The sequence below is a fragment of the Haliotis cracherodii genome, unplaced genomic scaffold (genome assembly GCF_022045235.1).
Source record: "Haliotis cracherodii isolate W230 unplaced genomic scaffold, xgHalCrac1.p SCAF_27, whole genome shotgun sequence".
Taxonomy (NCBI): Eukaryota; Metazoa; Mollusca; class Gastropoda; order Lepetellida; family Haliotidae; genus Haliotis; species Haliotis cracherodii.
This window is the reverse complement of record NW_027266283.1, coordinates 4,417,471-4,445,247: the sequence shown is the minus strand read 5'-3', so window position 1 is coordinate 4,445,247 and position 27,777 is coordinate 4,417,471. Positions and strand designations below refer to the sequence as shown.

The 27,777-nt window shown below is 41.1% G+C and overlaps 1 protein-coding gene across 1 annotated transcript; it reads left to right on the top strand.

Moving 5' to 3' along the window:
- Positions 1–564: 564 nt before the first annotated feature.
- On the top strand, positions 565–27,777 carry LOC139473232 (E3 ubiquitin-protein ligase MIB2-like). The gene is made up of 19 exons (XM_071255761.1): positions 565–639; positions 5,364–5,613; positions 6,268–6,439; positions 10,782–10,888; positions 12,455–12,655; positions 13,419–13,540; positions 13,797–13,910; positions 14,567–14,671; positions 16,082–16,274; positions 16,900–17,057; positions 19,691–19,839; positions 21,750–21,912; positions 22,138–22,298; positions 22,637–22,760; positions 22,933–23,035; positions 23,523–23,602; positions 24,202–24,344; positions 24,809–25,039; positions 25,792–27,777. Exons 2-19 carry the CDS (start codon positions 5,385–5,387, stop codon positions 26,207–26,209), a joined length of 2,973 nt encoding a protein of 990 aa, XP_071111862.1. The 5' UTR covers positions 565–639; positions 5,364–5,384; the 3' UTR covers positions 26,210–27,777.

The following is a 27,777-nucleotide window of genomic DNA, read 5'->3' as shown; positions in this document are numbered from 1 at the left end:
AGTGCAATGAACTTTAAAGTTGATAATTATATATTATAGAAACATTTATTTCTTTCAGTGCATTTATCACACGTGTCGACACTTACAAGCACCTATATCACAGGTAGGTCATCCAAGACTGCCACCTCCCACCCCGGATCCCCTCATCCCCCTCCCGCCCAGGATGCTCCTCCTCAAATAGACGCCAACCGGAACCGAACCTGAATTTCAAATCCTCCCAAGACTCCATCCGTATTTAATTCGATGCAGCCCCTTTCGCTGAATCACGCGATAACATTGTTCAGGTTTACAAAGCAATCGAGGAGACCCATTTATAGCTACACCTTTTGAGCAACCGCCACATGAAAAACCCATTGAGCAACCACACACAGGTGGTATTTAAACCCACTAGACTATGCCGACGTCGGTAACGATATCTAAAACCCATCAATATGTGCTGTGTGCCGAAACGGCCCATGAGTGTAAGTCCGGTGACAGATCTGCCTGTCTCGCATTTATAGTTATTTCTGTCGCTGGGTTTTCCAGCTGGCATAAAGCCAAGTTTGTGTTGCTACTTTCGGTTTAGTTGGATCGTACTGTTCACAAGGAAGTCCGTCTCTTTCCTGTGGAGTTTGTGTTTATCACATCTGTGATATCTAGGTAAGTCTGATTTTCATAAAAACACTATCATAATCATAATAAACCTCCAGGTTATACATTAGACACTCAGAATACGTTGTGTTATTGTGGGAATATGGGAACTGAGCGTGTTCGATCTTGTCATGTCGACAACGTCTACAGCACAACATGCCACGGTAGTGCTGTCAATTAGCCCAAACGGAATGCGTGTTCCTCAACTGAAACATGTACGTGAAAAATGATATGATATTATTTGTATTAAGTGTGGATGTTTAATTGGGCTGACTTGGAAATATAAATAGATGACCTGATCATTGACATGTGCTCGGCCTGGTGGGTTAGACTGGAGCTAGTCTCTCGTTTAACTTTAAACAGTTGTTTAAACAGTATGTCTTGTCCCTGGTGTTGTTTCCCTGTTGTCAATTGATTGATTTACCGTTTCGGGTCATGTTGTCAGTTGACTAATTTACTGTTGCAGGTCATGGTGTCAGTTGATTGATTTACTGTTGCAGGTCATGTTGTCAGTTGATCGATTTACTGTTGCAGGTCATGGTGTCAGTTGATTGATTTACTGTTGCAGGTCATGTTGTCAGTTGATCGATTTACTGTTGCAGGTCATGTTGTCAGTTGATTGGTTGACTGTTGCAGGTCATGTTGTCAGGTGATTGATTTACTGTTGCAGGTCATGGTGTCAGTTGATCGATTTACTGTTGCAGGTCATGTTGTGAGTTGATTGATTTACTGTTGCAGGTCATGTTGTCAGTTGATCGATTTACTGTTGCAGGTCATGTTGTCAGTTGATTGGTTGACTGTTGCAGGTCATGGTGTCAGTTGCTTGATTTACTGTTGCAGGTCATGGTGTCAGTTGATTGATTCACTGTTTGGGGTCATTTTGTTTATTGATTCCCTGTTTGGGGCCATGTTGTCAGTTGATTGATTTACTGTTGCAGGTCATGTTGTCAGTTGATTGGTTGACTGTTGCAGGTCATGGTGTCAGTTGCTTGATTTACTGTTGCAGGTCATGGTGTCAGTTGATTGATTCACTGTTTGGGGTCATGTTGTTTATTGATTCTCTGTTTGGGACCATGTTGTCAGTTGATTGATTTACCGTTTCGGGTCATGTTGTCAGTTGACTAATTTACTGTTGCAGGTCATGGTGTCAGTTGATTGATTTACTGTTGCAGGTCATGTTGTCAGTTGATCGATTTACTGTTGCAGGTCATGGTGTCAGTTGATTGATTTACTGTTGCAGGTCATGTTGTCAGTTGATCGATTTACTGTTGCAGGTCATGTTGTCAGTTGATTGGTTGACTGTTGCAGGTCATGTTGTCAGGTGATTGATTTACTGTTGCAGGTCATGGTGTCAGTTGATCGATTTACTGTTGCAGGTCATGTTGTGAGTTGATTGATTTACTGTTGCAGGTCATGTTGTCAGTTGATCGATTTACTGTTGCAGGTCATGTTGTCAGTTGATTGGTTGACTGTTGCAGGTCATGGTGTCAGTTGCTTGATTTACTGTTGCAGGTCATGGTGTCAGTTGATTGATTCACTGTTTGGGGTCATTTTGTTTATTGATTCCCTGTTTGGGGCCATGTTGTCAGTTGATTGATTTACTGTTGCAGGTCATGTTGTCAGTTGATTGATTTACTGTTGCAGGTCATGTTGTCAGTTGCTTGATTTACTGTTGCAGGTCATGGTGTCAGTTGATTGATTCACTGTTTGGGGTCATGTTGTTTATTGATTCCCTGTTTGGGGCCATGTTGTCAGTTGATTGATTTACTGTTGCAGGTCATGTTGTCAGTTGATTGATTTACTGTTGCAGGTCATGTTGTCAGTTGATTGATTTACTGTTGCAGGTCATGGTGTCAGTTGCTTGATTTACTGTTGCAGGTCATGGTGTCAGTTGCTTGATTTACTGTTGCAGGCCATGGTGTCAGTTGATTAATTTACTGTTGCAGGTCATGTTGTCAGTTGATTGATTTACTGTTGCAGGTCATGGTGTCAGTTGATTGATTCACTGTTTAAGGTCATGTTGTTTATTGATTCCCTGTTTTGGGCCATGTTGTCAGGTGATTGATTTACTGTTGCAGGTCATGTTGTCAGTTGATTGATTTACTGTTGCAGGTCATGTTGTCAGTTGATTGATTTACTGTTGCAGGTCATGTTGTCAGTTGATTGATTTACTGTTGCAGGTCATGGTGTCAGTTGATTGGTTGACTGTTGCAGGCCATGGTGTCAGTTGATTGATTTACTGTTGCATTTGTGTTGTTAGTTGATTGCTTTACTGTTGCAGGTCATGTTGTCAGTTGATTGATTTACTGTTGCAGGTCATGTTGTCAGTTGATCGTTTTACTGTTGCAGGTCATGTTGTCAGTTGATTGGTTGACTGTTGCAGGTCATGTTGTCAGGTGATTGATTTACTGTTGCAGGTCATGTTGTCAGTTGATTGATTTACTGTTGCAGGTCATGTTGTGAGTTGATTGATTTACTGTTGCAGGTCATGGTGTCAGTTGATCGATTTACTGTTGCAGGTCATGTTGTCAGTTGATTGGTCGGCTGTTGCAGGTCATGTTGTCAGTTGCTTGATTTACTGTTGCAGGTCATGGTGTCAGTTGATTGATTTACTGTTGTAGGTCATGTTGTCAGGTGATTGATTTACTGTTGCAGGTCTAAGTCAGTTGATTGATTTACTGTTGCAGGTCATGTTGTCAGTTGATTGGTCGGCTGTTGCAGGTCATGTTGTCAGTTGCTTGATTTACTGTTGCAGGTCATGTTGTCAGTTGCTTGATTTACTGTTGCAGGCCATGTTGTCAGTTGATTGATTTACTGTTGCAGGTCATGTTGCCAGTTGATCGATTTACTGTTGCAGGTCATGGTGTCAGTTGATTGATTTACTGTTGCAGGTCATGGTGTCAGTTGATTGATTTACTGTTGCAGGTCATGGTGTCAGTTGATTGATTCACTGTTTGGGGTCATGTTGTTTATTGATTCCCTGTTTGGGGCAAAGTTGTGAGTTGATCGATTTACTGTTGCAGGTCATGTTGTCAGTTGATTGATTTACTGTTGCAGGTCATGTTGTCAGTTGATTGATTTACTGTTGCAGGTCATGTTGTCAGTTGATTGATTTACTGTTGCAGGTCATTTTGTCAGTTGATTGATTTACTGTTGCAGGTCATGGTGTCAGTTGATCGATTTACTGTTGCAGGTCATGTTGTCAGTTGATTGGTCGGCTGTTGCAGGTCATGGTGTCAGTTGATTGGTTGACTGTTGCAGGTCATGGTGTCAGTTGATTGATTTACCGTTGCAGGTCATGTTGTTAGTTGATTGATTTACTGTTGCAGGTCATGTTGTCAGTTGCTTGATTTACTGTTGCAGGCGATGGTGTCAGTTGATCTATTTACTGTTGCAGGTCATGTTGTCAGTTGATTGATTTACTGTTGCAGGTCATGTTGTTTATTGGTTCCCTGTTTGGGGCCATGTTGTCAGTTGATTGATTCACTGTTTCGGGTCATGTTGTCAGTTGATTGATTTACTGTTGCAGGTCATGTTGTTTATTGGTTCCCTGTTTGGGGCCATGTTGTCAGTTGATTGATACACCGTTTCGCGTCATGTTGTCAGTTGACTGATTCACCGTTTCTGGCCACGTTGTCTGTTGATTGAGTCACTGTTTGGGGCCATGTTGTCAGTTGATTGATTCAGTGCTTGGTGTAAAGTTGTCATTTGATCGTTGTTTTTCTGGTTTTGTTGTTACGTGTTTTCTTTCTGTTTTGGGTCTCATCAGCTTATTGTTTTACTGTCACAGGTCTTGTCCTTATTGTGTCAAGTCTTGTTTCTTGGTAAGCATTTTACTATTTGTGGTCACGTCATCGTATTGTTTTGTTATCATATTCATTATTTATTTACTACTTTTGAGACACCCAGGAGCACGGTTATGGCACCGGCAAACCTCGACACTTCATCATGGTGAATCTGGGATTCGAACCCAGGATGATAGGTTTCTGGGTTTCAGCCAACTTAGAATTAGATGACTTGATCAGTTGTGCGCCCGAATAACACCTGGTGGCCTAGCCTCCAACTAGTAGCAACAACACTCATTTATCTGATATGACCGACATGACAAAGGAAATGTAAATAGGGAGATTGCAATTATGATTTACAAAAAAAACTTCTATTATAAGCTGTGATTGCGGCTTTGGTTTCAATAAATTGAGTTTCATTTGTATTTGCTTTGAGTTCTAATTCCGTTTATAATGATGACTTGCAGATGCCAGAGCCGGTTTCGCAGCGTAGCCATCACCAATTACACGATATTCAAATGCATAAACCATGGTTTACTTTCATTTCTTTCTTCAATGGCACATGTCTACCTATGACTACACAGCCCAAAACGATGACAGCTATTTACCCCTGTCCGACCCGTGAAGATCCGGGGTAGAAAAGGTCTTCAGCAACCCATACTTGCTGTAAAAGGCGACTAACGGGATCGGGTGGTCAGGCTCTCTGACTTGGTTCATGAATGTCATCGTATCCCAATTGCGTGGATCGATGCTCATGATGTCAATCACTGGACTGTCTGGTACAGACTCGATTATTTACAGACCGCCTTCATATAGCTGGAATGCTGAGTGCGGCGTTAAACAACAAACAAACAAACTTACCCCTGTCCAGGCGTCAGGCGTTCAGAGGCTGAACTTTTACCAGCGTTTCCAGCTAATGCTGATTTTGTAACTCATTGTCTGTCATAGCCTCCATAGTGTCCGCACACGATGACCGCTACCTACCCATGTCCGGGCATCAGAGTGGTCAGAGGTCCTGATTGGGCGGGGAGAGACCAAGATGGCGGTGAAGGTCACGTGGGAACTGTCGTCAAGATAGAGACTTCTGATTGGGCAAAAGGAAAAGTGACCGTTATCTGGGACAGTGGCCGTGAGTTCCAGTACCGGGCAGGGTTTGACGGCAAGTTCGAGCTGCTGGTGTTTGACTCGGGTCCTACAGGTAAGAAACACTTTCATATATGAAGGTTATCTGACGTCTTGTATAAGAAAAGAAAACCTTACGGCTGCATTCAGAGAAAAAATGCGTACTTTGGATCAGTGACCGAAAAAAGATATCCTGTCTCTTAATAAAATATTTTCTGTACCAGTGTGTAAATTATTAATAATTATCATTGTGATATCAATAATGAAGTAAACAAGGATTAAATTTATATTTCTCATTTGAACAGTACTTAGATAGTACAATTTACACGATTTTTTATGAATATGGAAATGCTTTTGTCACGTTTGTTCAATTGTATAGTGTTGTGTCAGATTCAAAGTAGTCATCAAATTCCATCACAAATGACATACATGGCTTGAAAGGAAGATTGAGTTCAATAAAAGCACGGATCAATGTGAACTCACTGAATTAATTGTTTTGTGAGATACAAAATAGCGAGTTTCATTTTGAATTGTTTAGACCACGTGTCATTTTAGCTCTTCCAGCCTTTAGGTGTGACTTGATGAGCCTCTTTAATTACATTTAGCGGAAACACGTAATTTCATGTTTCCATTTTCGATCAGTCTGTTCTGTACCCCCTTCAAAAAAAAAAAGATTGTAACTTACAGAATGTGCTCCTATCTCTGTAATGTGCCTTTGTTTATTGTAAAGGAGTTCAACAAAAAGGCTTCACATGTGACGGGTGTGGCGAGGATAACATCGCAGGAATGAGATGGAAGTGTTCGCAATGTACGGACTTCGACTTGTGTACTCTGTGCTACAACACGGAACGCCATGCGACGGACCACGCCTTCCTTCGATGTCTCACCAACAACTCACCACTGTGAGTATCGGCTCAGTGTTCATCGTCACAGGGTCGAAGTAAACAAAATAGAAACCATCTATGAAATGCAAATCAAATTCGGGATTGTCAGTAAAATATTTGTTGGGTGCAGGTGGGTAGATGGGGTGTTGGGGGTCTCAGATAGAATAGTGTCACTGTTTCCAGACATTCTTTATCGTCTGGGTAGAGAAACGTTTTCCTGTTCCCAACAAATTGCAGTCGGACCGCCAAACCTGAGGCAAACTTATTTTGTTAGTATTTAGACCGCCTCCGTGGTCTAGTGGTAGAGTGGTCGGAGTCAATATACTGTGTCTGAGTGGGGTATTCATGTTAAACTGCGGCATGGTATCTCAGTGGGCTAGCACTATAAATCGGCATCAGTCCGGACTAGTACAAACACACACAAGTACATGCACGTCGCTATATAAGTGCAATAATCTTCGACGAGACGTTAAACCCCATTTCACCTCACCACCTTGTTAGTATTTTCTACATCAGTTATTTTGATCACTTAGAAATCTAGTAAAATCCTTTTTGCGGTTCGGTTTGTGTTGGATTTCTAGGTAGTTTGATGGAGACTGCACGTATCCGTGTTTCACATAAGGACATATCAACCAATAAAATGATATCCTCTATGTCTAACACAGAAGATATTTTACATTTAATGGTGTCCCTATTAAGTCGTAGCAGGACAAAAATTCATTATTTGTTAAATTTCCTAATGTCAATAGAAGCCTTGTCAATGGATTAATTAAGGTTGTGATATAGATCTGTAGATATATTTTGGTACACTTCGGTCAGTGTGACATTAGTATATGTGACCTTTTCTTCTTTCAAACTTTTGTATATTCTTTATTTGACACTGATTTTGATCATGTGATTTCGACCATTAAATGATTAAGATATCACACAAAATTTTCAGCATGCTCTGAATATCTTCATAATGTTCACCCTGTTTCAGATATTATCACAATTTAATAATATTATCTGCCAGAAAACTAATATAAGTGGTGTTATATTTTACTTGGATCTATGAATATACCAACATTTACCCCAAATCTAGAATAAAATATCATCTTGGAGAAATTATAATTGTTCCACCGGATGTCCAGTCAGTAATATAATGTCTAAGTGGATCGGGAAAATATCTATCTGACATATCATCCTCAATCATTTTTAGTTCCAAAACCTGACAATATATTCAAGGAATAACTATAATTGTAATTTGGACTGCTTACATGTATAAATCCAATAATAAAAATCCATTCCTGTAACCCCATCAGGTAAATAAAAGTTTTGTAGGTTCAATTAAATGATCCTGATCAAACTTAATGTTGGATATTAGTGAATGCCACATCTGCAGCTCTCTAAAATCTTTCGGATTTCCGATACAGTAAACGAACGCGCTTATAACGAGAGGGAACATTGTAGGCTGTGTAGATAGTCGCTGTGTTGTGTTGTCTTTCTGGACTCAAAGTCTGAAATTTATATTTCAATATTGTAATAAAAGTTCTACTTCTATGATATTTTTATATACAATGCATATTCATCTTTTCTCAAAATATTTCTTATTCAGCAAAAAATTTTCACTATTTTTCTGAACAGGGCAGTTTTGGGAAAATTAATCACAGTGAATAACATAACATGCTTCTGTAGAACAATCTTGAATCAATTCAGTTGATATGTCTAAAACCCAAACTGTATAGAGTTCGTAAACACAACAGATGCATCACTCTAGTGACACAGAATGTACTACAGTTCTTTATATCAATGTCATACAAAGCCACTCTTGTTTATATGATCAGGGCGCCGTTGTACAAAACAACCTTAACGCTACGACTGTTGTAAGTCTATGTTCAGGTATTGGAGTTACGATCACCTCAGCGCTAAGATAGCTTTGTACAACGGCACACAGGTGTTTTTGTTGACATGTGTTGATATTTGCTTTGTGTATGTAATCATGAAATACCTTGTTCAGTATGAACATGCTGAACACATAATTCCGCTGGCGTGAGATAACGTCAGTGTGACTCATTGACACAATGGTTTTTAAGGTAGGGTCACAAAGAAAATATAATATGAATAAGACTTGTATTTTTAGTCAAATAAAATGTTTATCTCATCTTGTGGTTTACTTAAATTGAAAATATCAGCTCTGACAAGATGAGATAAATACATAGTTTTATGATTATTTGACAAAAAAAACACATTTCCTCAATGTATTTTTTATATTTCTTGTCCTGATTGAATTTTCAAATTATCAAAATGATCACAACACTTGACTTGATTTAAACAAATAAAGTTATAAAGATTGTTAATCTTTACAAATAAATATTACATCATAATAATATAATTATTGCACACTGACACATTAAGCACAACTATCATATAACATATTCATGAATAATAATCTAATAATAATAATTCTAAAACTATCAAAACATGTTTGTGTACATAAAACCAGATAGATTTCATAAGTAAACACAGACAAAGGGAATGAATGAGTTATGATTGTAATAGCCATGGGAATTACACAACACTCATAATTTCTCTCTGTTTCTGTTAACTCCGTCTTTGTTTCAAAACTTGAAATATCTCTGTTTAAGACGTATCTGTTTCCGTACACTACATAACGATAACATGGATTCACATGTAGATTGACCATGTACTGCCCATTAATAAGTTGGGTGATTTTTCATTTAATGACATGATTATATTTGTACAGAGAAGTAAATATAATTTTTGGTAAAACCGCATATTATTTTATTTATGTCAACACCCTCTTTGTAATAATTCTGTAGAAATAAAACACCTCATACCGACTAATAATTGACAATTAAGATAACCTCTGTTCACGGTCAGAGCAGCACTAGCAGATCTGGAGGTCAAATATTTTATAAGAATGTATTTAAGTGCATTACAGTTAACATCAAATCAAAACTGATGCAAATTCTGTTTTGGGTATGATTGTAAATTCTTAATAGGTTACGATAAGATAAACAAAATAAACATATCCATTTAGTTAATTCCTGACATCTATCTGGACTTGGTCAAAGGTCAATAGTTTCTACTCGCCAAAGACCCAGCTGACTTCAAGTACAGCTCGCAACGTTGTTCAAACTCACACCTTGACTAAAACAAATGTATCAATAACTTCTGGTGAATGGTGTGTAAACAATGAATTATTCATTACACAATTCCAGTAGGATTTGTATTAAGTCGTTGTTCAGGTAGTATATACGGCACTCGGTGCTCAGTTACCAGATGGTCATGGACATATGAAAATGAAATCACAGCAGAAAGTCTAGACTCACTTACTTCAGTGAGGAGACCAGATGACAATAGAATTCTTTGTCAATGATAGTGTGAGTGAGTTTGATTTTACGCCGCTTTTAGCAATATTCCAGCAATATCACGGCGGGGGACACCAGAAATGGGCTTCACACATTGTACCCATGTCGGGAATCGAACCCGGATCTTCGGCGTGACGAGCGAACGCTTTAACCACTAAGCTACCCGACCGCCCCTTTGTCAATGATAAGAATGTGAGCTGTTCAATACTTACCATAAATGTTGTCGTGGTCGTATGGGCGTGGTCAAATTGTCACAGTTTGTCCCGGTTGTTTTGTTGACATCGCCATATGGATCATGTGCTATGCAGGCGTCACCATTTACTCCCCAAGCCTCACTTTCAAACCGGAACTAGCGAAGTGTGAAAAAGGTCATCAGCTATAGAAACTATGAAAAGTATTATAATGCTTCTAAGCATGAAATCTCATTTCTTAAAGCTATTAAAGAGTGAGTGAATATGGTTTTACGCCGCTTTTGGCAGTCAATCATCAAGCTATGTCGCGGCGGGGTACACCAGACGGGTTTCACACATTGTACCCTAGTGGGGAGTCGAACCCGGATCTTTGACCTGACGAGCGAACGCTTTAACCACTAGGCTACCCCACCGTCCGCTATTAAAGAAGTGTGTAGGGTTTCCATTAAGCAATCAATTCGTGACACTCTTTACAACTACTTTCTAGATGGCGATTGTCTTCTATATCACGTGACACTGACGATAAGGTTTTACCACAAAAGAAAATTTGATTAATTTTAATTGAATGAAATATAGGATTGAGTTGATATGAATAAAATAACCTGTCTAACCTCATCGTTTCAGGGGGCGGGCGGGTAGCCTCGTTGTTTAACCGTCACGCCGAAGACCCGGGTTCGATTCCCGACATGGGTACAACATGTGAAGCCCATCTCTGGTGTCCCCCGCCGTGATATTGCTGGAAAATTGCTAAAAGTTGCGTAAAGCCATACTCACTCACTCACTCACTCACCGTTTCAGTGTGCGAGTGTCTCCTCGTTCCGGCGCACAAAGAATCCGTGCAATCGGTCTGTTCAAGGAATCAAAGGTGATGCGTGGTCCTCACTGGAAATATGGAAGTCAAGACGGTCAGTTTTCAAATATGATTCTGTCTGCTATTTCATAATTAAAGAGGTATCTACTTTCAAAATATGTTAACTAACACTAAGCCCCTTCATTTTTGTCCACGACCGTCTCCGTGGTCTAGTGGTAGAGCGTCCACCCGGAGAGAGGAAGGTCCGGAGTTCGATCCCCGGACGCGTCATACCAAAAGACGTTAAACTATTGTACTTGTTGTTACCCTGTCTGGCGCTCGGCATTAAGGGGCTTAAACAAGGACTGGTCGGCTCGGAGTCAGTATACTGTGTCTGAGTGGGGTATTCATGTTAAACTGCGACATGGTATCTCCGTGAGCTAGCACTATGAATCGGCATCAGTCCGGCCTAGTACAAGCAGCCACACACACACACACACGTGCATGCACGTCGCTATAAAAGTGCAATAATCTTGAACGCGAAGTAAGACCCCATTTCACATCACCTCATTTTTGTCCATTAAGTATGAAGATACATACATAAAATATTCATTTGATAAATTTCACTGTTATTTGGTTTCTCGTTAATATCAATATTGGTATCAATATCCGTCGGTTGTTTTGTCACTCTCATTATCCAAGGGCCTGTATCAATACCATTATTATGCCTCCAAGTGAGATTGAACAATTAGAGAGCAGAACTACTGACCCCACATGAGTAAAATCAAGATGGTTGATACTGATAATATGGGTGTAAGGTTTGAAGAGTAGTCTCCCTTTGACCCTTAACGTCAACATACGGTTGTAAGTGTCAAGTTTTCACTTTGACATGACACGTGCGATATCGATACCATAGAGTGTAAACTTTTCGGCATAATAAATTCGTGATCGTGTCTTTAGTTGCCATTTATGGTGACATATTAGGTTAGCAGAAACATACTGGGCGAGCCGTCACCCCAATATCTTTCTGCTAACCTAATATGTCACCGTATATGGCAACTAAAGACACCATAACTAATAATATCTGGCGTCAAGACAATTAAGCCGTTACTCCCATCCTCTGACATACTTACGCTTGTCGTAGCGCTAAGATCCCTTTGTGGTAAGAGACCTAGGGCCTCGATCCACAAAGCAATATTAGCGCTAAGACAATCCTAACTCAAATAATTCCATATGGACTTACGACAGGCGTAGCTTTAAGATAGTGTTGTGGAACAGGTTGACTGTCGTAAGTCTATGTTAAGGCATGGGAGTTACGATCATCTTAGCGCTAAGATCCTTTGTACAATAGTACCCTGAACGATAAAGTGTTAACCTGTTGTTGACACAGAATCATGATTGACTGGACCAAATCGAGTGCATCAAATGTCACAATGGCGACGGTAATTGCTATTCTGGTGTAAATGTAAATTGTCAATGCAAGAAAATAACCAGCCTAGATTTTCTGCCGAAACAGATTCCACTTGGCGTAAAGGGCAAATAGCTGTGACAAATTATATGAAGGGACCATTGAAAAGGGTAAGCATGTCCTGTCCTACCGGTAGCACCCGCCATTCATACAAGTGCATAAAAAAGAACGCCATATACTCAAGCATTACATCTTTGACTACTGCGTCTGTAGGTGGAGAGGGCAACACCGGGGACGTCGTGAAGCTCGGGTCATGGACGGGTGGGTACAGTCGGGGCGCTGTCAATGTGAGGTGGAAGGGGGGGCAGGACAGTCTGAAGGGCTACCGCTTAGGTGCTCAGGGCAAGGTGGAACTCATCACGGTGGAAGAGGCACAAGGTTGGAGGTATTACAAGGCACATCTCCCGGTTCTCGGTGAGTTGATAGCAACGCCATCCCGGACATTCTGTTTGTCGAACGAAAAAATTGAGGTGAAATTATATAATTACTTCGTCCAGTATTTTTTCTGGAGTATTTTTGTGTTTATTTTCTCCATCGTTGTGTGTATCAAATTGTTAATATTTTTCAGTAAATTTAAAAAAATACTCTTTTGACGCAATCAGGCTGTTTGATTACAACAGGTGTCTGTAGTTTAATTAAGACGAGATAAGGTATAATCCTAGCAACTAGTTGTACAAATAACTACAACAATATCCACATGGCTACGAGGGTTACGTTATATTGGACAGCGTGGGTTATGAATTTGTACCCCTAAGGAAAGGGACAACTATTTTCACTGAACAGTGTTAGGCTAAATCATATTGATTATTTGATTTTAATTGTAGCTTTTCTGAGTCTCATTATTAATTTTGTGTAGTTTCTTTTGTTGTTTGTGGTTATGGTAGTGTAATCACAGCTAGGTGCTAATTATCTACTTAGGCGTGGATATGAGTCAGAAATATATATTTCTTTAATTACTCCTAGCTAAATTTAGACCAGGCTCATCTACACGTTTAATATCAATATTTCAAACGATGTAGGAATATATCTTTAATCTTGGATAAATGTTTGAAAGCTTTATTTTAGCAATATCATGATCATTTACATCATAACATTAATCAGGTGAGGACACGTCCCAAATTTGGAAGCAGACGAATATTTTGAAAATGTGTTCACAATTGCAGTTTGGTTGTTGCAGATGTTTTGAATCCAAATGACGTTCGCCTGAAACTTGGGGACAAAGTGAAAGTGGAGGTTGACAAGGATATATTTGAACGTATGCATAAGGACATAACAGGTCTTCGTGAAGGCATGTCACAGGTACAGAGCAGTCGTCTCTCCCATGTTGATAGTTCCATTGTTATAAGCGTCACTGCGTGGTCATCCGTTGTTGGTGAAGTCACAGATGATGTATGCGACGTCATAATCGCACCTGTGGTCAATGACATTGGTGACGAATGTTTCTATCCTTTTTCTAATTGTTTTATATATATATATTTTTATTTCGACAACTGACCTAAATTCTGAAGGAAAACGTGTTTATAAGGAATTAAGAACGATGTCTTTTTATTTCCAGTGTTTGGGAGAGGTTGGTACCGTCATTACTCTTCCCCCGAAAGACGAGCGCGTCATTATCGCACAGTACCAGGATGCAGAGAAGTATGGTCTGGTTAAGTCCACTTTAACAAGGGTAGGTCGTGCCTTGGCAATATCAACTTTACGAAAACACAGAATGTCTGAGTAGTCGAGATATGGCATTAACATAACGGTATTAAGTCATGTCTGGTCCTCTAAATCTATTCGGGTTTTCTATCTAACAAAACTGCACTGATCTGGTTCAGTTTGAGATCCAGAGCGAACGCATTGCCTTTACGTCTATATAGACCTGTCTTCGCCCATAAGAGTGAGTGAGTTCGGTTTAACGCCGCTTTTAACAGTATTCCAGTTATACCACGGCGTGTCAGCTATGTGGGGAGAAAGCTCGAAGTGATGCAGGTCTCAGACGTTTACCACTTTGGTGAAACCCACGAGCACGGGTTTGGTGCTGACAAACCTAGAAACATAATCGGGGGAACCGGGATTCGAACCCACAATCATAGGTTTCTGGCGTGCCAAAGAGACACAACTCTGCACAGCGAATCGTGGTGCCTTAGACGACTGGGCCACCCCTGACCCTCGCCCATAAGACTGTCCACTGACTGTAACCGTGAATGTCCGACAAAATGTACAAAAGTACATTCCAACTTACGACGTTACTGTTCTTTTGAACACGCATTCACTCACTCGCCAACTTTTTTTTAACTAAAGTAGAAGTTTGAAGATGTCGCGTTCATCTCGTTGTTGTAGCTGCACACCTTTGCCGTCGGAGACACGGTGAAGCTCATCACCAACTACAACGCTGCCGTGGAGCTCCAGAACGGACATGGCGGATGGAATGACAAAATGGAAGATGTAAGTGAGTGAGTGTGTGAGTGAGTTTGGTTTTACGCGGCTTTTAGCAATATTCCAGCAATATCACGGCGAAGGACACCAGAAATGGGCTTCACACATTGCACCCATGTCGGGAATCGAACCCAGGTCTTCGGCGTGACGAGCGAACGCTTTAACCACTAGGCTACCCGGCCGCCCCTGGAAGATGTAAGTAGTTGTATTTGACACCATATACTGTAAATAAAGGACACTACCCTACACAGTAAAACTGTTTAGCTTATCAAATTCCGGACTGACGGATTGTGAGAACCGTGTGACTTTGCTAGAACAGTGTGATTGTCGGTTTTATTGGTATCTGTGTAGCACATGGTAAACACCCACATGCTGTTTTCTTAATAATATTCTTTCCCGCCATTGCCGGAGGGAACTGAGACGAATTCGAATGTTCGACACATCCGTGAACAAATTCACACCACGAGAATAATAATGATAATAAGCTGTAACGTGGTTTGATATTGACAAAAGAATAACAAAAGATAGAAATTGGTGTAATTTAATTAATTATGAATTTAATAACATTACTGTCCCTTTACAACAAACAACTTGTCTGCACGTACATACGTTCAGTTTTAACTTTTCGATTTACAAGGGTTTATTTTGTTTGTTTGTTTGTTTGTTTGTTGTTTAACGCCGCACTCAGCAATATTCCAGCTGTATGACGCCGGTCTGTAAACAATCGAGTCTGTACCAGACATTCCAGTGATTGACATCATGAGCATCGATCACGCAATTGGGATCGATGTCATGTATCAACCAAGACAGCGAGCCTGACCACCCGACCCCGTCAGTCGCCTCTTACGACAAGCATAGTCACCTTTTACGGCAAGCATTGGTTGTGAAGACCTATTCTACCCCGGATCTTCACGGGTTGCTATTTTTGTACTTGCATGTTGTCATTTAAAATTACCGAAAAGGTTTGGGACACAAGAAACTTCGACACTCGACATTCGGCCACTCAGTTCGACATTTAAGAATTCGACAAGTAAGAGTTCGACACAAGGGTGTTCGACTGTATCAGTACCCTTCCTGCTACGTTTGAACTGGCCTTTGTTTAAGTCGTTTGTCACTGGCATTGGGGTTCCCTCCTCGATGAATTTGTAGAGACGGAAGAAGGGGTAGCCCAGTGGTTATAACGTCGCCTCGCCTTAACCCTCGTTCAGATCCCCACCTTGGTACAATGTCCATTGTGTAAAGCCTATTCCAAGAGTGCTGAGCCCTGAATGAGGAAATAGTCATAAACCCGGCGTCACAATACGCCGCTCACTGTATATAGATGTCAGTACCAGTGTTATTGCCATAGCTTTCAACATTTTATAAGTAAATTATTTCAATGCCATTGCCACCATTATTGCAATCCTTCTTCGTCCTCAGTGTCTAGGCAAGACAGGCCAGGTGGTTGAGATCGACAAGGACGGGGACCTGAGGGTTGCCTTTGGGCCAGTAAAATGGTTCTTCAGCCCCGTCAGCTGTGATCCCCAGGACAGAGAAGCCTTGTCTGGGTCCGGCCTCTCCGTCGGGTCTAACAGAAGCACCAGCTCAGATTCTTCTACATCCGATGTGGATGGTAATTATACATCACTTATATGATACAATATTTAAGCAATAAACCATATGTATTAAGCATTGGTTCCTCGATCAAACCACTTGACCAGCATAGATACCATGGATCGGAATCAGTACCAGCCGCAGTATTTTAACGTCCCATTTGCTGCTATACCTGGATACTGTCCACAGTGGCAGACACATAAAAGTATTTACCCTTATCTTAGATAAAGAAACTTTAATATTATTTTCACCTGTGCGATATATTTTACAACAGTCCAGTTCAGAGTGTCGACACGGAAGTTGAAACCCTAGTACCTATAGGAATTGCCTGCCTTAGTGGCTTATCTATATTAAGATTTTCTCGATCAACCTGATTTGCATTTCGGGGGCACATATTGTCCAGGGGTCTAAGGCGCTGCAACCAGAGAAGCAATAGAGCGTTCCTTGTAATCAGGATCAGCTAGGGGGAGGGTCGATTATTGGCCTGTCAGCACCGCACCTGTAGTGGTGGTTTATCAAAATGGTAAACGTTTAGGACCCTTGAACCTTCAAACATGATGAAGACAGACATGATGGTTTTAAGGTATTTGCATCTCAAAGCGACTTAAAATACCTTTCTCATTCACTGTATCCTTGTTTCCCAGACATAGCCGAAGGTGTGGCTAAGGTCCTGTTCGGCCTTCTGAAACCAGGAGACAGTGCTCTTTATAAGCCGAATACGTCTGCCCGAGACCTCGTCATCGCCGTCAGCAACGGCGACACAGAGACAGTGAAAGACATTGTCAAGTCTATTGGTGACAAGGTACATGTTTCGGCCTTATGAGATTAACATCTGTGCGTGTATATTCTTCCGATACTGAAATAGGTGACTGCACTTGTCTTGACAGGATTCGCTGATCGTGGGTTCGAATCACGGAATCGCCCAGATTAAGATTCTTGGATCTTGGAACGTCTATGCCCTGCGTCATAAGATGGCGGTCAGTGTAATAACTGAATATGGTCATGGCGGCGTTAGGCTCAAGTCACACACTGACACTTACACTTTTCAGTAGAGTGTAGTTGCATCAAAATAACACAGTTAAAGTTAAACCGGGTATCAGTCCCGTTTAATTTCATAACTGGATACCCGGGTATATCCTAGTATCCTAGTTCTGTTTGGTCCGTTACTCTGGGGGAAAACATCACCTTTTCAAACTTTATAAGATTATTAATATACGTAAATGTAATTTACATATAGAACCAAATTATGTTAATGCATGTTTAAGCTCAAGCAATTATTTCGCCTTGTAAAGGTGATGATTTAGAAGCACCTACATATTATCTTCCCAAGGCAAGGGAGTTAACTGACTATAAAAGTCCAATTTAGTTGGTGGCACTACGATCGAGTAACGAAATTCGGCAAGGGTGGAAACTGGATTTTTGAAGTCAGTTAACACCCTTGCTTCGGGAAGATGATACGAGTAAGTAAAAGCATACATTTCTTCGAGTGTTAGCAGGGGGTACGGGAGGCCCAGTCTAAGGCGCAGTGATTCGCTGTGCAGAGTTGCGTCCCTTGGGCACACCAGAAACCTATGGTTGTGGGTTCGAATCCCGGTTCGCCACGATTATGTTTCTAGGTTTGTCAGCACCATAGCCGTGCTCGTGGGTTTCACCGAAGTGGTAAACGTCTGGAACCTGCATCACTTTGGGCTTTCCTCCCACATTAAGCTGACACGCCGTGATATAACTGGAATACTGTTAAAAGCGGCGTTAAACCCAACTCTCTCACTCACTCATTCGAGTGTTAGCATTATCAAAACAGGTGAGGTGAGGTGAAATGGGGCTTAACGTCGCGTTCAATATTTTAGCGCTTATATAGCGACGTGCATGCACGTGTGTTAGACTAACATTTAGTCTCTGAAATGTTATATTACACAATATCCTTCTAAAAATATAAATAAAAATCCCTAGAGCTAGCTTGAGCTGGCTAGACTTGATTTTGTATGCATTTCTAGATTATGTTTTTTCATAAAATAAATATGTTCCACAGTCATGGTGCAGGACTAGCACGTGTGTTTGTGTGGCTGCTTGTACTAGTCCGGACTGATGCCGATTTATAGTGCTAGCACACATGAATACGTTTGCTCTGCTTACAAGGAAGGGCCCGGGTCACCCGTTGTGATTAGGCTTTCCTAAACCTTGCAATACACATGCATCAAGTTGACGAAGTAGACACAATTTATGGATAACAACTTCTTTAATACTTTGAAGGCGACGTTTCGGTATAGATCCTAATAGGATAATGAGACAATGATAATGTCTCATTGGCTTCCATCGATGTGTTTTCTGTCCATCATGTTGTGACAGCATTGTCCTTCTGTTGTCAACACTTACTCATGTTATCCCACTCATGTATGCAATTGTTGTTACTGTTTGGGTGAGTGAGTGAGTGAGTTGGGTTTAACGCCGCTTTTAACAGTATTCCCGTTATATCGAGGCGTGTCAGCTTAATGTGGGCGGAAAGCCCGAAGTGATGCAGGTCTTCGACGTTTACCACTTCGGTGGAACCCAAGAGCATGGGTATGGTCCTGACAAACCTAGAAACATAATCGTGGCGAACCGGGATTCGAACCCACAATCATAGGTCTCTGGCGTGCCCAACTCTGCACAGCGAATCGCGGCGCCTTAGACGACTGGGCCACCCGCGCCCCCTTGTTACTGTTAATCCTCTACTGTTAATCCTCTACTGTTAATCCTCCACCTACTATATATATTCTGTACAATGCCCATCATTCAGTCTTGATTGACAACGGTATAAGGATCTGTACCGAAACGTCGCCTTTACAGTATTAAAGAAGTTGTTATCCATACATTGTATCTACTTTGTCATCTGTCAACTTCTAAGTAATGCCTATCAAACAATGTATCAAACTGATATGCTCTGCGGAATAAAATGCATTCACTTTAGTCTGGAATCGGATCCTTTTAGACAACTTATAGGAACGTCCACATGATTTAATAAACATTACCCAATACAAATAATTTGTTAATCAAAACAAATAGTGTTAGTCTGGACAAAACTGTCACCAGGAAAATTGTCCGGATTAGCGAGTGTCCGTATTAACAAATCGTTGGTACTATGATATGTGTATAAATCTATGTTATCTAAAAATCTATGGGTTTAACTACATTTAACCATCTTTGAATGTAGTCTTTGCAGTCATTTACCGCCATGGTGTGTTGCATTAATCCTTCACCAAGACGTGAGGGGGGTTAAATGAGGTTCAACGACTCGTTCCAGATTAGAGCACTTATATAGCGACGTCATTGCAATCTTAAATTGCGTTTACTAACGTAATTCGTTGCAGATATGAATATTTCTATATTCTTACAGTGTGATCATCATAAACCAAAATGTATTTCTTTATATATTTTTGTTATGAAATTATTCATCAGGTGAACGAATCAGTGGATGGCCTCACGGCACTGCAGACAGCGTGTTACAAAGGTCATGCTGACATTGCCAAGCTTCTGATCAGCGCTGAGGCGCATCTAAACAAGCCTGATGACGATGGTGATACCCCTCTACACTATGCTGTGTCGGGGTGAGCAGCACGTGTTCTTAACTCTACCACAATGCTACCCAGAGTGAGTGAGTGAGTTGGGTTTAACGCCGCTTTAACAGTATTCCAGTTATATCGCGGCGTGTCAGCTTAATGTGGGAGGAAAGCCCAAAGTGATGCAGGTCTCAGACGTTTACCACTTCGGTGAAACCCACGAGCACGGGTATGGTGCTGACAAACCTAGAAACATAATCGGGGCGAACCGGGATTCGAACCCACAATCATAGGTTTCTGGCGTACCCAAGAGACGCAACTCTTCACAGCGAATCGCGGCGTCTTAGACAACTGGGCCACCCGTGCCCCTAGTCTACCCAGAACCCTGAGCTATCATTATTTTACCTTAGGCAAAGTCACGACAGTTGTCCCCGCTATGCCTGCACTCCACGGTAGATAGCTACAGTAAACTACGGTTATAACGAACTCACAATGGCCAATAATTTTAGTTCGTAATAACCGTAGTTCGTTATAAGCATATATCCAGTATCTATACAAAAAATGGTCCAGAGTTAAAAATACGTTCGTTATATCGGTCAGTTCGTCATTAGCGTGTTCGTTATACACGTAGTATACTGCTTACAGCTGTTGCAATGGAAGCGACACAAGCCTTTCCCTAATCGTTAGAGTGAGTGAGTGAGTGAGTATGGGTTTAAGCCGCTTTTAGCAATATTCAAGCAACATCACGGCGGGGGACACCAGATATGGGCTTCACACATTGTACCCATGTCGGGAATCGAACCCGGGTCTTCGGAGTGACGAGCGAACGCTTTAACCACTAGACTACCCGACCGCCCCTGTAATCGTTAGAAATCCTTGCTCAACAAAGAGTCCATAGTACGTATGTGGCTACGAGTCACTCTCAAATAGGGATGATAACAGGGCTTCACGCAGAGATGAGCGTATCCTTCTCCAGCTCCAGTTACAAACACATGCAAAGGCAAATCAATCATGAGTGGCAAAGTATTGAAATATGAATTTGACAGGGTGATATTTTCATGGTTACCAAAATACAAATTAATATCTTCAAACAACAATTTCAGTTTATTTACAATTTATAAATTATAAACACAGGTAAATACTAAATGTAAATTGTTCCATAATAATTGACACCCATGTGGGACAATAGAACATGGCAGAGGTATGACAATATATCGTTACATTACTTATGCTTAAAAAAGAACATTCTAACCCAGTCATGTGAGGCTGTTCGCTGTTGCGTCCATTGAGCAAGCCAGAAACCTATGATTGTGGGTTCGAATCCCTGTTCGCCCCGATTATGTTTCTAGGTTTGTCAGCACCATACCCGTGCTCGTGGATTTCACCAAAGTGGTAAACGTCTAAGATCTGCATAGCTTCGGGTTTCCCTCTCATGTCAAGCTGACACGCCGTGATATAACTGGAATATTGTTCAAAGCGGCGTTAAACCCACCTCATTCAATCCTGTCTTAGGTGTGGAAGTAAAGGATGCACTGATAAATGTGGTGTAAATACACCATTGCTGTGCTCAGCGTCAATATCTATGTGGCTTTATGTATATAACACAATCTTTAACTTCGACCTATTTTAAAATGAGCCTCTTTAGTTAAGATGGTACAAAATTGCGTTCTATTGATGATTGCATTTGTTGTTTAAATCATTAGTTATTATAGACTATGCTTTCCACCTGCGCCAACATTCACCCGTATGTACCAACCTGGCTTATCAGGATCAACGCTCAAAGTTTGAATATCCACATCCTTTTGATGTCACGAGTGAGTGAGTTTGACATTACGCCGTTTTTAGCAATATTCCAGCAATGTCACAGCGGAGGTGTCATGAAGGAATGTAGAGACCAGAGGGCTTAAACAATATGCCAGGTTCCCATTTAGACTATATATCTCTGGTCATGTTTACAGAGAGCAGCCCATGCTGGTAGGAATACTGCTGGACGCCAAGGCACGGGGCAACACGAAGAACAACAAGGGACTGACACCAATACATCTGGCAGTGGCCAAGAAGAACCCCAGTGTCGAGTGTTTGAAGAGACTCATACGGTCCAAGTGTGACCCGAACACACAGGTAGACGCAGCACAATGGTTTAGTCAGTCAGTAGGCATAAGCAAGTTACAAAGACACAATATGAGACCAAATAACTTAATTACAATATATAATTCCTTAAACCATCAGCGTATTGTAACTTTCCAATCGATTAGGATTATGTACATCTGTTTGTTTCATTTTCAGAAGCCTTACAATTTTCTGAATCCTTAAAGTATAAAGCATTTTTTTAAATCTATCCCTAAGGATGAGGACGGAGATACGCCCCTCCACGATGCCATTAGAACCCAGAACCAGCATCTTCTTGACCCCTTCCTGGAATGTGCTGAGCTCAGCCTGAGACTCGCTAACTCATCAGGTTGCAACCCTTTCCATGAAGCGTGTACGTCTCTGTCTGGGGCCACAGAGTGAGTTCATCAACTGATCATGGAGATCACTGAATATTGAAGCATGCTTTGTTATCGTCTATTCATTGATCATTGAATTTGTGAGATTGTGCTGAAGCATGATTTACTGGTATCGTATTGATAAAAAATTGAATCACTGAAAAGTATGTTGAAGTAATTTGGGGACGCAACTCTGGATCCCAAGAACATGTATGCTTTATCATTGAGAACAGCAGTCATGTTTTTGTTGTTCAATAATTTGTAAAACTGTCTTCATGACAAGAGATCCATTCCAGGGAATTACACCAACTCCAATTACTGTGATCTTCATTTATGATGCCCCTTCGTTTTTTAAAAAGGTTTCCACAAGCTCTAATACAAAGAGACCCGAAGATTGTCAACGTTCCAATGAACAACGCCCTCACCCCAATACACATAGCAGCTTTCAGGAGCTTTGTGGCACTGGCAGGTGTCCTGGTTAAGGTAAGCCTCTTGTAAAATCTAAAGGTTTAAAAGACTAATTAGCTCCTGCGCTTTTCCAAAATGTGCCGATACTGAGAAGTACCTGTCTGAGGTTAACGGTGCAGCATTTATCGGTAATAGTTAAAATATGCCACCAGCTGTGTCAATGTCAATTTTGTTATATCTCAACTAGGCTGGCTGCAACATCAATGCACGAGACGACAACGGCAAGACAGCGCTTCATCTGGCTGTGCAAGGATGTAATCTGCAGATTGTCCAACTGCTCCTGGAATCTGGTGAGTATATCTTACATGCGGTGTGCCATACATATCTGTAACCTGCAGAATGTCCAACTGGTCGGCGTGTCTTGTGAGTATGGTTTACATGCAGTGTGCCATTCAAATCTGTAACCCGCAGAATGTCCAACTGGTCGGCGTGTCTTGTGAGTATGGTTTACATGCAGTGTGCCATTCAAATCTGTAACCTGCAGAATGTCCAACTGGTCGGCGTGTCTGGCGAGTATAGGTTACATGCAGTGTGCCATTCATATCTGCAGAATGTCCAACTGGCGAGTATGGATAGTCGAGCAATTAAGACTGAATGCTTTCAAGACAGTTGTATTTCGTCACGTACATATATCTGATATATTCTTGTAGCAGATGGACCTCATTTTGGCGTCCTGGCGTGACAGTGTAATACACTCCACACGCTGTCCGGCAAATAAATAATATATACCTTCCTTGTGTATATGCCAGTCCTATATCATCATTTACTGATCTGCAGGGGCAGAGATCAACGTACAGGACAAAGACGGCAATTCCCCTCTACACGCCGCTCACATGGACAGCACCCTGCCAGGAGCCGTGAGTACAAGGATTAGTGGATTAATGAACTGTCTGCAATATCTATAGGAGGAGTTGCGTTATGTTGAATGTTGATTTTTGTGAAATGTTGATGATGGAACAGCTTTTCTGTATATAAAGTAGGTAAACTGCGTTGAATGTTGATGATAGAACTGTCTACACTGTCTGCAGAATGAGTTAATGCATGTTGAATGTTGATGATGGAACTGTCTACACTGTCTGCAGAGGGGGTTAATGTATGTTTAATATTGATGATGGAACTGTCTACACTGTCTGCAGAAGGAGTTAATGTATTTTAAATGTTGATGGTAGAACTGTCTGCAGAAGGAGGTAATGTATGTTGAATGTTGATGATGGAACTGTCTACACTGTCTGCAGAAGGAGTTATTGTATGTGAATGTTGATGATGGAACTGTCTTTCTTGACAGTGTAGAAAGGAGGAAGTACACTGTTTTGAATGTTGATGATAGAACCGTCCTCACTGTCTGTTGGAGAGGTAAACTGTGTTGAATATCTTAGAGTTGGCTGTCTTTATTACCTGTAGGAACAGTTAAGCTATTGTTGAATGTTTTTGCTAGACCTATATTCACTATCTGCAGGAGGCTTCCAAGGACGAGGACTTGGCACTAGAGATACGCTGCCATCTCGCTGAACGTGGAGGAGACATCAGGCTGAAAAACAACGCTGGGAAGACGCCCCTTAATTTCGTGAAAAACAAAGAAGTCCGCGTTATGTTAGAGAGGTACGACGGATCAGTTTTAAGTAGATATACTCCAACTTTAGGATGTAAACGGTAGGTCAGTATACGTAGCGCTGAGTTACTTACAAATAATGAATGTAATGCACGAAATGCGTATTGAAAAAAATGGCTTTTATTAGACCTTTTATTTCAAAATGTTTTAGAAAAATAGGAACGTGTAGTTAATAGTGGGGCTTAACAGAGACAGACCATGATGTGCTTTTATCTAATGTTTGTTCTCTGAAAGGAAGAGCAGAACTCGTTTTTCAGGATTGTTCTTCAGAACACCCAATCTCTGAACAATTTGTAGCTGTATGTACTAATGCAAAAAATAAATTCTTATTACAAATTAAAATGTAATCAAAAACATACATTATATGATCAATTATTACAGTACATATACCTATACAACTACATCAGTACAAGGCTATTTATTTCTTACTCATAATGTGTATGTTGATTTTTAGAATTGCAAAGCGGCCTTTGTCTTCGACAACGAGCCAGTCAAAGCGTCTTCCGGCACACTGGGAAAGCATGGGACGGGACGGCTTTATGAAGGTGGAGTTGAGTGAGTCCAACCCGTTGACGGCCTTTGAGTACAGACACGTGGAGTCCAGACTGGAGGACACACTGTCCAATAAGAGCATCGAGTCCATCTACCGCATCCAGAACGTGGCATTGTGGGAACAGTATAGCGTGTAAGTATATATGATGAGTGCCCCGTGTTAAACTATCGGGCGCACAATTATGATGATACTACTAATACGTAATATCATCGTCATCAGAACAAGGGTAATGACACAAATTCACTTATATAATCACACACACAATTGACACCTATCCTTTTACAGGCAAGTAATACACACAAGGAAGAGAATATATGGATATATTATCTTCCTTTACCAGACAGTTGCCACAATAGATTTTGTATCACACCTCTGAGACTGATAGACCGCCTCCGTGGTCTAGTGGTAAAACACAAGGTCATACCAAAAGACGTTTAAAGATGGTACTTGTTGTTACCCTGTCTGGCGCTCGACATTAAGGGGCTAAAACAAGGACTGGTCGGCTCGGAGTCAGTATACTGTGTCTGAGTGGGGTATTCATGTTTTAACTGCGGCATGGTATCTCAGTGTGCTAGCACTTTAAATCGGCATCAGTCCGGACTAGTAAAAACAGCCACACACACACATGTGCATGCACGTAGCTATATTAGTGCAATAATATTGGACGCGACGTTAAACCAATTTCACCTCACCTCTGAGACTGATAAATGAAATTTTCGTTTGGATGTTTTCCCATTGTAAAGAGAGATACTCGTTGAAAACGTTTCCCTAGGCGCTTGTCATCTACATACTGTCCCTTCATGCTAGTTGTTGTCTAGATGTCTGTTGGCATGGCTCACATATCTTCAGACCCCAAAAGACTTTAAGGCTGTTCTTACTTCCAGGGCCAAGGGCAACATGCAACGTGAGTATGGCCGAGGTCTTGCGAATGAAAAGCAACTCTTTCACGGAACCACACCAGACTCGGCCGATCTCATTCCGCACCAAAACATCGACTTCCGGTTAGCTGGAAGTAGAGTGGGCGCCCTCTATGGCCAAGGGGCGTACTTTGCTGTGGACGCCAAGTATTCGGATGGCTACGCTAAAGAAGATGCCAGGCGTCACAGGTTCATGTTCTTGGCTAAAGTTCTTGTGGGGAAGTCGAAGCAAGGAAACCGAGAATTGAAACGTCCCCCTGTGTTGGATTCCAGCAACAAAACTAAACTCGCTGACTCTGCATGTGATAACGAAACAAGCCCGAGAATCTACGTGATCTTCAGCGAAAGTCAAATATACCCCGAGTATCTGATTGAATATTGTTGATTTTCCAATTTATGTACGTGTTTTTAGTCAGCAGATTGTGTCTTCAGAATGTTCGCTAACAACACTCTTGTCCACAGGACTCATTATGTTTTTTTAATCGGATTCCTTATCTGTTGAAATGCAAAATAAGTACTATAAACTATAAACGTGAGTGAGGGTTACGTTACAGGGTGACGTAATGGGACGTCATGGTGTGTTGTCATGACGACCGAATGATAGTCCGCAGGCACACGTTCGTCAAAATGTAATTCATATTGTGGGTGTTTTTAGTTTGAAAATGCACATCAAATCAGACATGGTATGTTGTGAGAGTCCCAGGAGTAACGTTTGAAACGTGAACGTTACTGATTGACGTCACAAATTGACGCTGCGGTTTATACAATCTTTTAACATGGTAAATATATTGGTGACTTGTCAAGTTTCCATGGTAACATGCCCATCCATTAGCATTCTTGAACACCTACGTCATAGACATGTAGCAACACGTCTCTACGAAAAAAACTATTATATCCTTTTCGTGGAAAGCCTCAAAGCATCTTACACGAGGCCATGATCAGTATAATACACAAGGAAGTGGTATTGAGATATAGTTTACTGATGACGTTAGTTGTTACGTATGGATTTGTGTTTCATGTTTGCAGACACTAGATGGTCACGATGAAACATGTTCGGGTGAAAATGTATTTATCTATATTTGTAGTTGCATGTATACATGCATTCAGCATTTTCCAGCTATATGACGGCGGTCTGTAAATAATCGAGCATCGATCCACGCAACTGGAATACAATGACATGTATCAACCAAGTCAGCCAGCCTGACCACCGATCCCGTTAGTCGCCTCTTACGACAAGCATAGTCGCCTTTTACGACAAGAATGGGTTGCTGAAGACCCATTCCACCCGGGACCATCACGGGTCTTTTACCCAAAGTACCATTCATATATGCTAATCCCGCGTTCGTACTGTATTAGTACTTTAGACAGTATAACGTTTAAGGTCGAAGATGTTAACAAGTTCGGTTAAGCCTACGAGCACGGACGAGTTGCTGACAAATCAAGGATCATAATCTAGAGTTGGCGGTTTGACCAAGTACTTAAACATTCTTATGAAACTTGTATGATGAAATTAAAACAGTGAAATTCCATGACGTTTGATGTTTAGTATACTATCAGAAGAGGGTTAGTGTTTTATCCTTTCAACAATCTCATTGCCACCTGTATTTCTGTTTAACACGAAAGGAAATGCTATGCATAACTCCGTTATGTGTTCACGATTGCAAATGTAGTGGAAACTAGTTTGTTTTCATTAAGAAGACACCAATATTTGTAGTGTGTAACCTTTTCATTTCCAATTAACTCCTATATCAGAATGTGACAGTCAGGATAACACACATATACGTGTACATCCCTTCCAGTTTTAAACTAGGTGTTGTCATATGTAACGGGCTTTGAGGATTGAAGGTATGTGTTGAAAGTCGCCCGTGTGCTCGTTTGAGTTTCAGGCTAAATCTATCAAGTAGATCATTTATATCAATGCTACCGTAAAAGGTGTTATGTATGTTATTGTAA